At 50.1% G+C, this 16,227-nt stretch overlaps 1 protein-coding gene across 1 annotated transcript; it reads left to right on the forward strand.

Moving 5' to 3' along the window:
* Nucleotides 1-6,353, forward strand: CATIP (ciliogenesis associated TTC17 interacting protein). The gene is made up of 10 exons (XM_036083097.2): nt 1-208; nt 372-464; nt 1,740-1,940; nt 2,261-2,316; nt 2,978-3,064; nt 3,257-3,424; nt 4,529-4,653; nt 5,462-5,538; nt 5,823-5,911; nt 6,123-6,353. Exons 1-10 carry the CDS (start codon nt 184-186, stop codon nt 6,351-6,353), a joined length of 1,152 nt encoding a protein of 383 aa, XP_035938990.1. The 5' UTR covers nt 1-183.
* Nucleotides 6,354-16,227: the final 9,874 nt, after the last annotated feature.

Here is a 16,227-nt window from a genome sequence, read left to right on the forward strand (position 1 = left end):
AATGCTCCCTCTGCAGGACAATACTTCAGGCATGGCCTAGCTCCAAAGCCCACAGTTCCTACCATTGCCTCCAAGGTCTGGGTGTTTTGTGAGGTGTGTTGATGGCCCTTTAAGAGGCGGTAGCTGGCTGCCGGTTGCCATGGAGACAGCTGGACACAGCCGGGGTAGCAGAAGGCCGGCAGCATGTCCTCTAAACTTCAATCCACAGGTGGGAACAGGGCTGCTGGGACAGGAAATTGAAGAGGCATCTTCCCCTCTTCTCCCTCACAATCCTCCTTGGGGTGGCCTTGGGGGATTCTGCTTTGGGGACCCCTGTCCCACCCCTGTCCCTCTCCCCAAGGTTGCCATCTCAGCCTCTCCTCCCTCTCTAGGCCCCAAAGCCAAGGACCACCAGCCCTCAGCCCAAGAGAGTCTGCCAGCCCCAAAGGCCAATGCTGAAGCCATCCACTTCCTCAGCAACCTCAGTGAGCGTGGACAGTGGGGGCGTGGGGGGCACAGATGTGAAGGGGAGGGAAGACAGAAGGCCCAGACCTGGCCCCGTCTCTCTCAGCCTTGATTCCCCTGGGATGCAGAAAGGGTTCGAGGCCTATTGATATATATATATATATTTTTTTTAATACAGAAAGGTTTTTTGTTTTTTGTGTATTTTTTAAGGTTTTATGTATTTATTTGCGAGAGAGAGAGAGAGAGAGAGAGACAAATAATGAGACAGCATGAGCAGGGGGGAGAGGGGGAAGCAGACTCCCCGCTGAGCAGGGAGCCTGACATGGGCTGGATCCCAGGACCCTGAGATCATGACCTGAGCCGAAGGCAGATACTTAACCTCCTGAGCCACCCAGGCGCCCCGATAATTGTTTTTACTTTTTATTTATGTATTTATTTATTTTTGATAATTGCTTTTTTTTTTAAAGATTTTATTTATTTATTTGACAGAGAGAGACGGAACACAAGAAGGGGGAGTGGGAGAGGGAGAAGCAGGATTCCCATGGAGCAGGGAGCCTGATGCGGGGCTCGATCCCAGGACCCTGCGATCATGACCTGAGCCGAAGGCAGATGCTTAACGACTGAGCCACCCAGGCGCCCCTGATAACTGTTTTTAAAGATTTATTTATTTGGGGCACCTGGGTGGCTCAGTCAGTTAAGTGTCTGACTCTTGGTTTTGGTTCAGGTTATGATCTCAGAGTCCTGAGATCGATCCCCACGTAGGGCTCCCTGCTCAGCAGGGAGTCTGCTTGAGATTCTCTCTCCCTCTCCCTCTGCCCCTCCCCTCCCCCTGCTCATGTGCTCACGCTCTCTCTCTCTCTCTAAAATAATAAATAAATGAATCTCTAAAAAAATAAATAAAAAATAAAAGATTTATTTATTTATTTGAGAGAGAGCACAGAGGGAGAGGGAGAAGCAGATCCCCACTAAGCAGAGAGCCCCATGTGGGGCTCGATCCCAGGACCCTGAGATCAGGCCCTGAACAGAAGGCAGACACTTAACCGACTGAGCCACCCAGGCGCCCCTATTTGTTGATAATTGTCAAGGGAAGACCCCAAGGACATGGGGACTGGGGGTGGTGACGGGGTCTTCACCTGCTGGCTGTTGTACAGGCCAAGGGAAGGGAGCCAGGAGCTGCCTGGGACCCGGGGGATGAAGAAGGGGTGGGTGGGGCCCTGCTGGGGGTAGGGTCAGAGAGCCGAGGCCCAGGAGCTGGGGCTTTATCTGCGCCCATGGGACCCCCACCCCACCCCCAGAGCAGGAGGAGCTGCAGATGCTGCTATTCTCCGAGACTCTGGCCATGGTCTCGGACACGGGGGAGCCTCAGGGAGAGCTGATCATTGAGGTGCAAACAGGGAAATACACAGACGAATCTGGTGTGAGGTCGCACTGCCTCCTCGTGCACGCCTTTAGCCGCGGCTTCATGGACAAAATGCTCTGCGGAAACTCCCTCCTGGGTAGAGTTCTTGCTGCCTGATGCTTCACCTCCATCCTTCCTCCCCTCCCTCCCATCCCCATTCCTAGGACTTTCACTCAGGACCAACCCTTGACTTCACCTTGGGACCAGAAGGCAGCCAGGAGGGTGTGTGGGAGGTGGGGGTGACAGGGACGTTAATCACAGCCACAGACTTAACGACAAGAGCACCACTTAGTTTTCCCTGCAGTCACAGTCCCCCTGAGTCCTCCAGCCTGGACCCCTGCCCTCCCACCCTGCAGTCTCCCGGCCTGTCTCCGGTGACAGGGTGATGGGGACAGCAGCATTCTCCTCCTGCCCCAGGCTACCTCTCATGGAACCTGCATATCATGGAGCAACATAGTCAGGAGTTCATCAAGGTACCTCCTGGGGCCCCCAGCCTGGACCCCAAACCAGGGTGAGAGAGTGGAGACCCTGGGAGGGAGGGAGGGAAGAATGGAGGGGCTCAGTGGAATGTCACCCCCGACTCTCTCCAAGTTACCCTGCAGTCCCCACCACGCATAACCTGGAAACCAATCCATCCGGGGCAGCAGGTTGCTTCTCGTGACCTTCTCCTAATACACGATCCCTGGGTCCAGTCCACCCGGGGCCTTCTCCAGGCTGAGAGCCCAGCATCTCCCGGAGGGCCATGCAGGCCAGCCTTTCCCAGAGCCTGGCCTTTCCCAAGGGCCTGTCACCCCCTCACCTCCAAATTCTCCTGCTCTGTGCCTCCCACACCCAGCCCCAGCCACCTCACTAACTTCTGGAACGTGATCAGTGTTACACATTGGAAAGCACTCATGCCTAAGAACCTTCCCACAGAAACCATTCCCATCTTTTAAAACCTGTATTCTGAGGGCATTTGCTTTTTACCTTTATATTACACCATAATACGCCTTCTGTTCTTGAACTTCACTACAAAGGGAAGATTTCTATCCAAACTTCCCTCAGTTTTCTCATTTCTAAAGGAGAAGGGGCAAGGTGACCTGTGGGGGGTGCTGTTCAACCTCCCGCTTCTCCCCTCCGTGCTCTGGCCCTTAGTTCCGAGTCCTCCCCATGGAGCGGAAGATGAGTTTGGTGAAGCAGGACGACCAGCTGGCCGTGACCAGAAGGGTCAAGGAGGGTGAGGTAAGGGTGAGAGACAGGTAGGGGCCGTGCCCCACATCCTCTCTGAAGCCAAGAGCAGGGGCCAGATTGTGTCAGGCCGGGAGCCTGGCATGGGGACTCAGCAAGGACCCTATATGTGCCCAATACCTGGCTTCCCCGTCCTCCCCACCCCTTCCCAGATCGATGTCCCTGACCCAGATTTTTCCTGAACAGGAAGTCAAGACCGAAGTGACTTTTGTCCCAGGGAGCTCAACCATGGGCTTCATCTCCGAGGCTGCCAACCTGGTGTTGCTGAGGGTGATGGCCTGGCGGCAGACCGTGCCCAGCAGCGCCCGTTTCCTGGCCTTGGACACGGAGGGCAAATTCTGCTACTCTACTTACGTGAGGGCTCTCCCCGGGTGGGGGACTTGGCCTGGGGAAAAACAGAAGGGGCACTACGGAGGCCGCTGAGGTGGGAGAAAAGACAGCTTTGGGGTGGAAGAGGGGGTGGGCTGGGGCCCCAGGGGTGGGACTTCCAAGGGCAGGAGAAGGCAAGACTTCATGTGTTGGAAGATCACGTGGGGGGCAGGTGGTAGGAAAAAGAGGAACCAAAGCGGGGAGCAGTTGAGAAGCAATGTTTTTTGCCCAGAAGTCAGTCCAGGAAAAATAAACATAGCGGAGGGCTGCTTTTAAAGACAGATTTTTTTAACATCAGGAAATGCACCATTTCCAATGGCACTTTTATTATGTTCTTTTATTATGTCTCAGACCTGAAAGGTGTTCCGTTTTTGCTTTTGTTTTTTGTTTTTTGTTTTTACTTTTCTTGTGGCTAAAACTTCATAATCAACATACCTAGGACTTCCTGCAATGTGAGATTTTAAAGCCATGCCTCTAAACACACATTTTGGGGGCTGATTTGACCAACTTTGTAAATGACATTCTAGTCTTTTCTATCACAAACACGACAAACGGCAATGTGTTTGACACAAGCAGGCCCATGTCACTTCCCCCATCTTCTTTTGAAACACATGTCTTATATTAGCCCTTTTCCGCCCGCGGCCACAGCTGCTCTAGGGGTTTTCGTTCTAACAACAACAGGGCAGCGTGCCTACACCAGCAGGGGCCTGAGGAGGCCACAGGCGGCAATCTAGCCCCCTCCTCAGAGCATCGCTGCCCCCCCCCACGCTCCCTGCCCCCCAGGCTCACACCTTGGTTGATCCTCATCCCTGTAACTGAATCTGCCAACCAGAAGCACTTGGTCATCAAGATGATGAGGGGAGGGTTGGGGCGTGAGCAGCATGGAACTGGCTTTCTATGAGGGGACCCCCACTTAACTTGGGGGTGCAACTCAAATCCTGTGGCGGCTGAGGGCTTGGACAGCCGAAGGTTGCTTATCACTGATAAAGAATGAAGCGGCAAGATGGAGAAAAGGGCCGGGGTGAGATTTGGGGGAGATCCTGGTGGGCATCCACCTCACCTCCCTCCCTCTATCTTGGCCGCTGCCAGCAAGATCTGGGCTTCCAGAAGATCCAGGTCGGCCGCCAGCAGGTGGAAGTGTTCATCGTGGAGCAGACTGTCCACTCAGTTAAAGGCATCCCCAATTCCTGCCAGTTCTACCTGCTCTCGGATGGGTGAGCTACTGACAGTGTGGAACACAAGCCTGGGTGCTGGGTCCTGGGGGCGGGCATGGGGCAAAGGGAGACTACTGTCTCTGGGGACACCACCAGGAAGAGTGCCCCCTTGCTTGATCCACATCATTCACTCTTTCTTCACATATTTACTCCTGATTCATACCGTGCCCAATCCGGGCCCGATGCCTTCACCTCATGCGTACCATAACTCCCAAACCTCACCAAGGAGCCCTGAACGGCTCAGAAAGTCAATGCTGACCCCCCAAGCCTAAGGCACAGTAGCTAAGCAGCTGCCACGGCTGGGTATAATACCAAAAAGCACCGAAGTCTGAACAACTTGACACTTGATAGAATCAATGTGCGTTGGGGGGGGGGGGGACGGGACATCCTGGCACATGGCCAAGCTGTCACAGCGGGACACAGGCCCCAAATCATGAGAAAATTGGGGAGGGAGGGGGGAAGAATTTGTTTTTTGAAATTTCCAAAGAGGTATTGATATAATCATTACACTGGGAAAAAAGTAATCGGAACATTGTTGGCTTTCCTTATTTGATAACTTAGGACGTTGTTTTGATTTTGGGTGTCACATAGCTGGAGGCTCATGATTTTTTTAGGGCACACCAGCACACATCTCCAAGGGCATGGACAAGACCCAGTTTGAAAAGCAGGGGCTGTTATCTGGGGACCCTGGAACTCAGAGATAAGCAGTGTTGGGGAAGCAAGAGCAAAGGGAAGCCCCCAGGACGGCTCTCAGGGGAGTGGGCTGGTCTGGGAAGACTCCCACTCTCACACTTGTGTTGTATTCCAGGCACCTGGCCAAGAGAATCCAGGTGGGTTCCCCCGGGTACTGCACGATCACCCAGATGCCTGTCTTGAGGGAGAAGGGTGAGTGAAGCCGCTGGCTGGCGCAGAGTGAAGGAGAGGTGGGAAAACCTGGGACCTTCCAGCGTGCAGAGGCCGGACTGAGTGGAGATGGAGAAGTTTTGCCCTCCAGCCCCTGACCCCAAGGCAATTAGGGGAGGATCATTTTGCAGGGAACCCCTTCCAGCAACTGAGCCGAACCCTGGGACTCTACCCGTGACGGCAATTTGCGTATTCTTGGGCATCCCTCTGTATCTGGGGAAGGTTCTGGGGTGAGGGTGTGCAGCCTTCCTTCCCTCCGCACCCAGATGAGACTGAGCCTGGCCCCGCATTCGAGAAGAAGCCCCTGGTGTGGGAGGAGGATATGGAACTCTACTCGAGGTTCGTGGACCGGAAGGTGAGGAGAGGCTGCAGCCAGCCTGGGGTCCCCATTTCCCCCCCGCCCCGCCCCCGAGCATAAATTCCACCAGCACTGATCCCTCTTTGTGCCTGCTTGAAATGCACACCCCGATGGCTGGGAGGCGCTCCTTAGAGCGAAGGGGGCGGGGGTGCTCCTGGGGCGCGGGGTCCCGGGTCCCCGGGTCCCGCTCAGGCTCGGTCCCGGCCAGGAGGAGCTCCGTCTCAGCCACACCAGCTATCTGCGGCAGCACCCCGAGGCCCAGGCGCTCATCTCGGACTTCCTGCTCTTCCTGTTGCTGCGCCAGCCGCCAGACGTGGTCACCTTCGCCGCCGAGTACTTCGGCCCCTTCGCGAAGCGCCACCCCCCGACCCCCTCCTTGCGCTCCTCCCACCGGCCCAGCCCCTTCCGCTCGCTGGACTCCCAACGGCCGCCGCACTAGGGGCGGCTTGCGGGGACCCGGCAGGAAGCGGGGGCGGCGCCGGGGACGCAGCGGGGAACCAGAGGGACTCACCCCCGAGGCGCGCCTTCCGAGCTGCGGGTTCTTTGGGGAATAAATGGGCCCCACCCCCGCGGTTCTGCTGTGGGCGCAGGAACCTTCCCTGGCCAGAGTCTTGTGTCTTGGCTAAAAAGAGGAACTGTTAACAGAGTTTACCCAGCGAATTTCACGCTTCTTCCAAGATGCTGTAATCAACAGTCCTATTTTACGGATAAGCAAATAGAGGCGCGGAAAGGTTAAGTAACTCACAGAGTTAGTACGTAGCAAGCAGGAGTCAAACCTGGACGTTGGTGCCGAAACCCACACTCTCGGTCACTAGGTTAGTAGGGATAGAGGGGCAGGGCTTCGGGGTGCCACTAAGCATCAGCCAAATTACCCTGCTTCCACCGCACCCCCACCCCCCAACCAAGAAAAAGAGCAGGGGCTGGTGGGGGATCTGGATCCCCACTGGCCTCGCTCATCACCTCCGAAGCCTCCCAAAACACGTGGGCGGCCAGTTCTCACACTCTACCTCCTTTTCCAGTGACACACAGGAACCCCCAAACTGCATGCAGGGTCCCCAGTTACCGGCTCCCTGAGAAAAAAAGGATAGGCAGGAGATCATCGGCTCCTTTAGGCTCCTTGTACAATGTCAATCTGGCCAATGGCTTTGTTTCTGCCCAGGGCTGGCCACGGCTCATCAGCAAATATTAGGCAAGCTCCTCCAGGACAGCTGGTAATGGGGGTGCAGGCTCCATTCCTCCGTTTTCGCACTCATGGGCCCGCCTCTTCCAGCTGAGGAGACCCTGCCTCCCCCTCCCGCCCCCGCCCAAGCTCCACTTTGTGATGAGCGCGGCCGTGACTCTGGACTCAGGGCAGCAAGGCTTCGTGGAGAACTATCGCTTGAGTTGAGCCTTAAAGAATTTTTAAAAATATATTTTATTGTCCCCATAACCCTATTTCAAAAGAAATGCATCTTCACTAGAGAAAACTGAGAAAAGGGGGCTAAACCAAAAGAAGAAAGTGAATTCACCCCAATTTCTCAAACTATAGGCTGCCGCTCTTAACATTTTGGCAAATATGCTCTCTACTCTTTTTTTGATGCATAAAAGTGGCCCATGTTTGTTCAGCATTTACTCTGTCAAGAAGTTTTTTGTTTACTGTCTTAACATTGCCTTTTTTTTATTTTTGAAGAATAGTTGCAATACAATATTATATTAGCCTCCCGTTAAGCACTTTTTTAAAATTTCTTTTTTTTAAGAAATCTCTACACCCAATGTGGTGTTCAAACTCATGACCCCAAGATCAAGAGTCACATGCTCCTCTGACCAAGCCAGCCAGGTGCCCCCATGTCAAGCACTTTTATATAGAATGTTTGATCTGTCTTTAAAACTCCAAGGGACTTTTTTTAAACAAAAATGAAATCATATAGTAATACATGCTCATTAACTGATAATTACATACTTAATTATATTCTTCAAAATTTCAAACATTACAGATAAAGCTGGAAACTTCTAGCCCCAATCTCCTCGTGTTTTGTAACTTTTTTCCTGTATTATAACTGGCTTTCTTTCATTTAACAATATATTTTGAAAGAATTCCATGGCATTATACAGTCCTCTATTTTTGATGGCTCTACCATAATTTTTTAAAAGATTTATTTATTTTAGAGAGAGATAGAGAACACAGTGGAGGGGGGGGCGGTGCAGAGGGAGAAGGAGAGAGAGAATCCTCAAGCTGACTCCCCGAGGAGCACAGAGCCAGTCTTGAGGCTCCATCCCTGGGCCCTGAGATCATGACCTGAGCCAAAATCAACAGTTGGCCAATTAATGGACTGAGACACCCAGGTGCCCCAGATGGCTCTACCATAATTTAACCAATCTCTCCCCACTGCTAGCTTTTTGTCTGTTTTTTTTTGGGGGGCGGGGTTGACTACTATAAACAGTGCTGCGTTGAACATCTCTGTAGCTAAATCCTCCCATGTATCAACAATTATTTACCGAAGGATACATTCTCAGAGGTGTAATTGTTGCTATGTCCAATATGGTAGCCACTAGTCATATGTGGCCACTGAGTGCTAGAAATTGTGGTTCATATGACTGAGGAATTGGAGTTTTACCTTAATTTTACTTTTAATCTGGCCACATGTGGCCAGTGGCTGCCATACTGGACGGCAGCAGCTCTCTCAGAGGGTAAGGTCTCTCCATTCAACCTGGCACTCAGCTCAACAAATATGGGGTCCCTTCCATGTGCCAGGATCCTTCTGGGTAGTGGGAGATCGGCAGTGACAGGACAAAGTTCCTGTCCTCACGATGCTTACTGGTTGCACGGGGAGATAGTAAACACAAGAAATAATTTCATATGTGCAATTTCGGAATTTTATGGGGAAAAAAAGTCAAGTCATGGGTAGACAGTGACTCAGGGTTGAAGGGTTGAGGGTGGAGATTTCAGGGAGGGCCTTCCTGGCCTCTCAGTTGAACTGGGACCTGAATGAATGCCAAGGAGTCAGACCTGTGGAGAGCTGTGGGAAAAGCATGCTAGGCAGAGGGAACAGCAAGCGCAAGGGCTCTTGAGCATATTGCACTCAGAAGGCCAGGAAGGCTGGAGTACTAGTGTGCTCAGTCATCGTGAGGTAGGCAGGACTGGGTCGCAGAGGCCCCCCGGCCCTGGCAAGTTCACTTCATGTGTGGAGAACTGAAACCAAAGCTGCTCAGCCCAGCGCACCCAGAACACTCCACAGAGATCTGGAGAGTCATCTCCAGTCCCCGATGCTCTGGAAGGGCTGTGACATCTGACCCACTGAGATCCTTCCTCTGCTGAGCTACATTGGATCCGGCGACTTGCTGTGGGAGCATCAGGGCCCAGCCCTACCCTCATGGCACACAGTCAGCCTAGAAGAGAAGAGACATTAGTCAAGGACCCCATGAATGAATGTGTGAGTGCAGAACATGGAAAGAGCTAAGAAGGAAATGTATACATGCAACAGTAGAGTGTTAAATGTGCACTTGACCTGGCGTGGGAGCCCAGGGAGGCAGAGAGAAATGAACAACAATAATATAAGAGCAGATGCTAGATAGCCCTTATTATTTTAATCCCTCTACATATGGTAATTCATGTGATTCTCACAACACCCCTGCTAGGTCAGTTCTATTATTGTACCCATTTCACAAATGAGGGAAAGGTTAAGGCCAAGACCATGCAACTGGCTAGCGGCAGAGCCAGGATTTGGACTCAGGGCATCTGGCTCGAATACATGTGTAAATTCACTCTGATAAACAGATCAGGTGTGGCTCTCTGGAGACAGATCCCAGAACAGGGAAGAGGCATCTTCCTGCTTTAGATACTTCCAAAGTAGGCTTGACTGTACACTTTCTCCTTCCCCAAGCACCCAGAAACTGCCCATTCCCTACTGCACCATCCCTGACAGCAGCCTCACAGCTGAGTTGCATGGGAAGGGCATTGTGCTGAGGGAGCACACAGCCTGGGCCTGGAGAAATCAAAGAAGGCTTCCCAGAAGAGGTCACACCAGAGCTGCATCCTGAAGGACAAAATGCTGTTTGCCAGGCAAAGGGTGTGGGGGATGTTTGAGGAGGAAGCAGCATATGCAGAGTCCTGGAGGTGAGAGGCAGGGAGCTTGGAATGTTTTACCTACTGCAAGGGGTTCAGGATGGGATGGTGGAGGGTCTGGGAACCCAATGGAAGCACTGCCTGCTGTCCAGGAAACTGAAAGACCCTGGAGTGGGTCAGGCAAATGCCCACATGCCTGCCTGTGTGTTTTCTTTGCTCCCACAAGAAGCCGTAGGTGAGCAGATAAACTAAGAGCAATGCTACAGACAGATGGAGCCCCACAAGAAAAGTCTTACATTTAGACGTTGGACAACAGACTCAAACCCCAGGGCTTGTAACGTCCTTGGAAGGTGCAGACGTGGCCTTCTGACTCTATTGTGAGCCTCCCCGCCTTTGGTTGAATCAGCTCTTCCCCCAACACCAGCATCTGTCACGAAAGCTGTTCTTGTTCAGTTTGATGGTTTCCTCATTTTGTTTTATGAGATATCGCGTGCAACTGTCCCATTATCCCATCCTCACAAATTTCCCCTGTTTGAGCTGCGCTGAATCCAAAGGCTTGTGTAGGCAAGTGTGGGCACCCAACCACCAGGGGCTGCAATGTTAGTAGCAGAAAATGCGTCTGGGGTGCCGAAGGATTGGCGGTGGCCGGCGACATTTTGGAAACCCATTTAAAAAGCAACCAGCTGCAGAGTGCTAGGTGCATTTCCTGGGCTTCACAAACACTCTTTGGGGTAAGTACTCTTATTATCCCCACTTTCCAGGCAAGGAAACTGAGGGCCTAGGAAACTTGCCTGTGTCACAGAACTAGTAAAAGTCAGATTCAAGCCCAGGCCATTTGATTCCAGAAGCTCTGGTGGGTGGTTGTTGGTGGTGTTTTTTAATCAATGTTATGGAAGTATAATATCCATTCAATAAAACCCATCTTTTCCCTCCACTTTAAATATTGAGATAATTGCAGATTCACACGTAGCTGTAGGAAAAAATTGAGAGAGATCTCATGTACACTCTGCCCACTCCCCCCCCCCCCCCCGCAGTGCTAACATCTTGCAGACCCATTATACAATATTATAGCCAGGATTTTTTTTTTCCCACCTTTTTGGGGGGTGGCAAAATATACATAAAATTTACCCTTTTAACCATCTTTGGGTGTATAATTCAGTGACACTAAGGATATTCACACTGTTGTGCAACCATCACCACCATCCATTTCCGGAACATTGTTATCATCCTCGACTAAACTTTATACCCATTGAACAGTAACTTCCCCTTCTCCCATCCCCTAGCTCCTGGAGCTCATCCTTCTACTTTCTGTTTCTATAAATTTGTCTGTTCTGAGAAACTCATATAAGTGGAATCATACAATATTTGTCCTTTGGTGTCTGGCTTATTTCACTTCTCATAAAGTTTTCAAGACTCATCCATGTTATAGCATGTATAAGACTTTCATTCCCCCCCTTTTTTTTTGAAGATTTATTTTTATTTACTTTAGAGAGAGTGGGGGGAGGGGCAGAGAGAGAGGGAGAGCGAGAATCCCAAGCAGACTCCCTGCTGAGCACAGAACCCAATGTGGGGCTCAGTCCCACAACCCTGAGGTCATGACCTGAGCTGAAACTAAGAGTCAGACGCTCAACTGACTGAGCCACCTAGGAGCCCCCAGACTCTCATTCCTTTTTGAGGCTGAATAATAATCTATTGTATGGATAGACCGCATATTGTTTATTCATCTGTTGTGAACATTTGGGCTGTTGTTGGCTTTTGGCTTTTGTGGAAAATGTTGCTATGAACATGGGTGTCAAGTATCTGTTTAACCCTGCTTTCAGTACAACCAGGATATTGACATTGACATAATCCATTCATCTTTTTCAGATTTCCTGTTTTATCTGTACTCGTGTGTGTGTGTGTGTGTGTGCTAAGTTCTATACAATTTTACCACGTGTGTAGGTTTGTGGATCCAGCACCAAGGTCAAAATATTTGAACAGCTCCAACACCAAAAGGATCTTTCAAGTTACCCTTCCATAGTCACACCCACCTCCCTCTCCACCCTCCACGATACCCGCTGGTGGTAACTACTCTGACATTCACTTCCAAAACTTTGTCATTGCAAAAATGTTCTGTAAATGGAACAATACAGTATGTAACCTCCTGAGATAGACTTTTTGCACTCAGCATAATTTCCCGGGGGATTCATCCAAGTCATTGTGTGTGTCGATAGTTTGTTTCTTTTACCAAGGAGTTGTAATCCATGGTCTGCACAGCCCAGTTAGTGTAACCATTCTCCTGTTGAAGGACATCTGGGCTAATTCTAGTTTTTGACTATTACAAATAAAGCTGCAACTTGCATACAGATTTTTGTGTGAACATACGTTTTAGTTTCTCTAGGATAAATGCCCAGGAGTATATTCTCTGGTGTAGATACACTACAGTTTGCTTAACCATTCATCTAGTAAAGGACAATGTGGGTTGCTTCTAATTTGGGCTATTATGAATAAAGCTGCTATAAAAAATTGGGTGCAGTGTTTGGGTGAATATGAACCATTTCTCTGGGAAAAAAATGCCTAGGAGTGCAGTTGCTAGATCATATGGTAGTTGCATCTTTAGTTTTTTTAAGAAATTCCCAAACTATTTCCAGAGCGGCTGTGCCATTTTACCTTCCAGCCAGTAACATACGAGTGATCTAGTTTCTCCACATCCTTGTCAATGTTTGGTATTGTGACTGTTTTTTCTTTTAACCACTCTGATAGGAGTGTAGCAATATCTCATTAGGATTCTAATTTGCATTTCTCTAATGGCCAATGACGCAGAACATCTTTCCATGTACATAGGATGTCCATCTGTACATCCTCTTTGGGGAAATGTCTGTTCTTGGTTTTTGCCCATTTCTAACTGGATTGCTTGGTTTTTCACTGTTGAGTGGTAAGAGATTTTTCTATTTCTAGATACTGGTTGTTTGTCAGATATGTGGTTTGCAAATATTTTCTCTGAGTCCTTAGTGCGTCTTTTCATCCTCTTAAAAGGGTCCTTCACAGAGCAAATGTTGGTAATTTTGATGAGGTCTGATTTATCAATCTTTTCTTTTATGGATCATGCTTTTGGTGTTGAATCTAACAAGCCTTTGTCTAGTCCTAGATCCTGAAGATTTTCTCTAACTTTTTTTCTAAAAATTTTATAGTTTTATATTTACTTTTAAGTCTGTCATCCATTTTGAGAGAATTGGGCTCCATGAAAGCTCACCTTGTATGTGCAGGCTTTAGTATTCAGCAACAGCTCCAGATCCAAGGGGGTTGCCATGCAGATTTCTGGAGCCCTAGCTCAGTAGCCTCCTACCTGCTGATACTCTGCCAGGAAGCTCTGCTCCTAACCATTGCACTGTACCTCCTCTTCTGTAAGGTAGAGGTTGTGCAGGTACTGATCAGTCATTAATTTTTTTTTTTAAGATTTTATTTATTTATTTATTTGACACAGAGAGAGATAGCGAGAGCAGGAACACAAGCAGGGGGAGTGGGAGAGGGAGAGCAGGCTTCCCACCGAGCAGGGAGCCTGATGCAGGGCTCCATCCCAGGACCCCGGGATCATGACCTGAGCCGAAGGCAGACGCGTAACGACTGAGCCACCCAGGCGCCCCTGGAAAGAGCAACTTTTAACAATCTCTCTCCATCCTCATTAATTAATTACACTTACTGAGTCCAGGTAAAACTCCACAAAAGATGCGAAGAGGAAGACTTCTGTCTTAGGGTTCGCCAGAGAAACAGAACCAATAGAAAATACAGACAGATAGATAGGTAGATACTAAGGAACTGTTCACATGAGTATGGAGGCTGAGGAGTCCCAAGGTCTGCAAGCTGGAGCCCCAGGAGAGTTGATGGTACATGTAATTCCGGTCTGAGTCTGAAGGCCTAAGAAGCAGGAGAGACAATGGTCTAAGTTCCAGTCCCAGCCAAGCCTGAAGGCAAGAGAAGACCAATATCTCAGTTCAAAGATAGGCAGAGAGGGGCACCTGGGTGGCTCAGTCGTTAAGCGTCTGCCTTTAGCTCAGGTCATGATCCCAGGGTCCTGAGATCGAGCCCCACATCGGGCTCCCTGCTCCGCGGGGGGCCTGCTTCTCCCTCTCCCACTCCCCCTGCTTGTGTTCCCTCTCTTGCTGTGTCTCTCTCTGTCAAATAAATAAATAAAATCTTAAAAAAAAAAAAAAAGATAGGCAGAGAGAGTGAACTCTCCCTTACTCAGCCCTTTGTTCTGTTCAGTTGGTTGGATGAGGCCCACCCTCATTAGGGAGAGAAGTCTGCTGTACTCAGCGTGTGGATTCCAATGTTAATCTCCAAAAATACCCTCCTTGGGGCGCCTGGGTGGCTCAGTCGTTAAGCGTCTGCCTTCAGCTCAGGTCATGATCTCAGGGTCCTGGGATCGAGTCCCGCATCGGGCTCCCTGCTCGGCGGGGGGCCTGCTTCTCCCTCTCCCACTCCCCCTGCTTGTGTTCCTGCTCTCGCTGTGTCTCTCTCTGTCAAATAAATAAATAAAATCTAAAAAAAAAAAAAAAAAAAAAAATACCCTCCTTCACCAACACACCCTGAATATTTGACCAAGTATCTGGGCACACTGTGACCCTGCCAAATTGACAATAAAATTAATCATCACAACATCCTACCCCAGCCGACCCCACATGAGCCCAAGGCAGTGATTGGGAAATTTGAGACAGTGTCAGCACGCTGAACAACTGGATTGCACAGTGACAAACCATGATGTTCCTCTCTCCCTTATGACCTATCATTCACTCTTCTTCCCGCACCACCTCCTCTCCAGTCCCTCCAACCTCCCCCATCCATGAGGAGCCAGGAAATTGGTTGCCAGCTCCCCCCATCCAGATCCCAAGCTTTGGCTAAAGTGTTTGACTCAACATGGGGATACATCATATCCCTGTTCAGGGCTGGGCCCCAGAGCTTGCACCTGTTTTCCCTGGATCCTGAGGTTTCAGACCTTGGCGTTGGAAACCCCAAAGATTGGTTTTGAATCTTCCTGGCAGAAAAGGAAGGCCACAGGATAGAGGACGGGAGTGGGCATGGGAAGAAGACCCTAAGGGAGGGAAGCAGTGGGGGCACAGGACAGACAAGGAGAAGCAATCAGGAACTGAAAAGAGTCTTACCCCCCATTTATCCAGATACAGACCGATAACCCTCAAGTGGAAGCTAGCCTAAAGGAATATTTTGTTTAAATTATACAATATTTTCAATTTTTTTGAGCCTAAGATTCAAGAGGCATATGTTGCATAAAACTCAATATCTTCCTGGGCACCTGGGTGGCTCAGATGGTTAAGCACCTGCCTTCAGCTCAGGTCATGATCCCAGGGTCCTGGGATCGAGTCCCTCATTGGGCTCCCTGCTCAGCGGGGAGCCTGCTTCTCCCTCTGTCTCTCTCTCTGTCTCTTATGAATAAATAAATAAAATCTTAAAAAAAAAACAAAACAAAACTCAACATCTTCCAATATCCTTGACAGATAAGAAGACATGGTGACAGTGGGCACACATTCCCACGTGACAACTGGCTAGAACTCTGTAGACATGGCCCCCTTTGGACAGCGTATGTGTCCTTTGTTTTGCTACATCTCCACCACTCCCTGTTACCCACTGATACTGAGGCTTGGCATCATTCGTCGTTGAACACTGAGCTGACACTGTTTTTTTTACTCCTCACCTGTCTCCTAGTCTATCTGACCTGCCTGGCCTTCTTGGGCACCTACTGTTTTGACCTCTTAGCTAGTCTGAGCCCTTCATGTAACAGAAGAACCAAGTTCAGAGAAAGGGACGGCCTGGTGACAATCTCAAGTGAATCAGTAGCAGAATCAGGACCAGAGTTCCAGTGCCTCATTCTTCGGTAGCTCTCCTTGGCCTGAGTCATCAGGGCTTGTCCCCGTCGCAGTGCCCAAAGGTCTTCTCCTCTGAGGCACTCAATAGGAAACTGAGTCCTGCTAGCCATCAGGACTCCCATTGCTGGGGACTCCAGACTGAAGAGAAGGGCCTGACTGCTTGTGTGTGGGCATGTGATCTGGACATGAACACCCAAGCAGCAGGAAATGTCTTGAAATCAGAGCTAACTTGGGAGACACAGAATGTACGGCACCTGGAAGGGGGTCAAAAGTGTTGTGGGCCTCGGGCCAGGAGGAAACAAAGTTCCTGCATTTTGGTCATCGAGACTTCCGCCAGAGCTGGCCACTTCTGCCTCTGGAAAGTGTTTCACAATGTATGTGAGGACAGCTGAGATCAGCTGAGGATGGATAGG

The sequence above is a fragment of the Halichoerus grypus genome, chromosome 4 (assembly GCF_964656455.1).
Source record: "Halichoerus grypus chromosome 4, mHalGry1.hap1.1, whole genome shotgun sequence".
Taxonomy (NCBI): domain Eukaryota; kingdom Metazoa; phylum Chordata; class Mammalia; order Carnivora; family Phocidae; genus Halichoerus; species Halichoerus grypus.

Coding starts and splice junctions, on each gene's coding strand:
- CATIP (XM_036083097.2), top strand. CDS start 184: ATGTCCTCTAAACTTCAATCCACAG. Junction 465..1,739: donor CCACTTCCTCAGCAACCTCA/GTGAGCGTGGAC, acceptor CCCCACCCCCAG/AGCAGGAGGAGCTGCAGATG. Junction 3,065..3,256: donor GAAGGGTCAAGGAGGGTGAG/GTAAGGGTGAGA, acceptor TTTCCTGAACAG/GAAGTCAAGACCGAAGTGAC.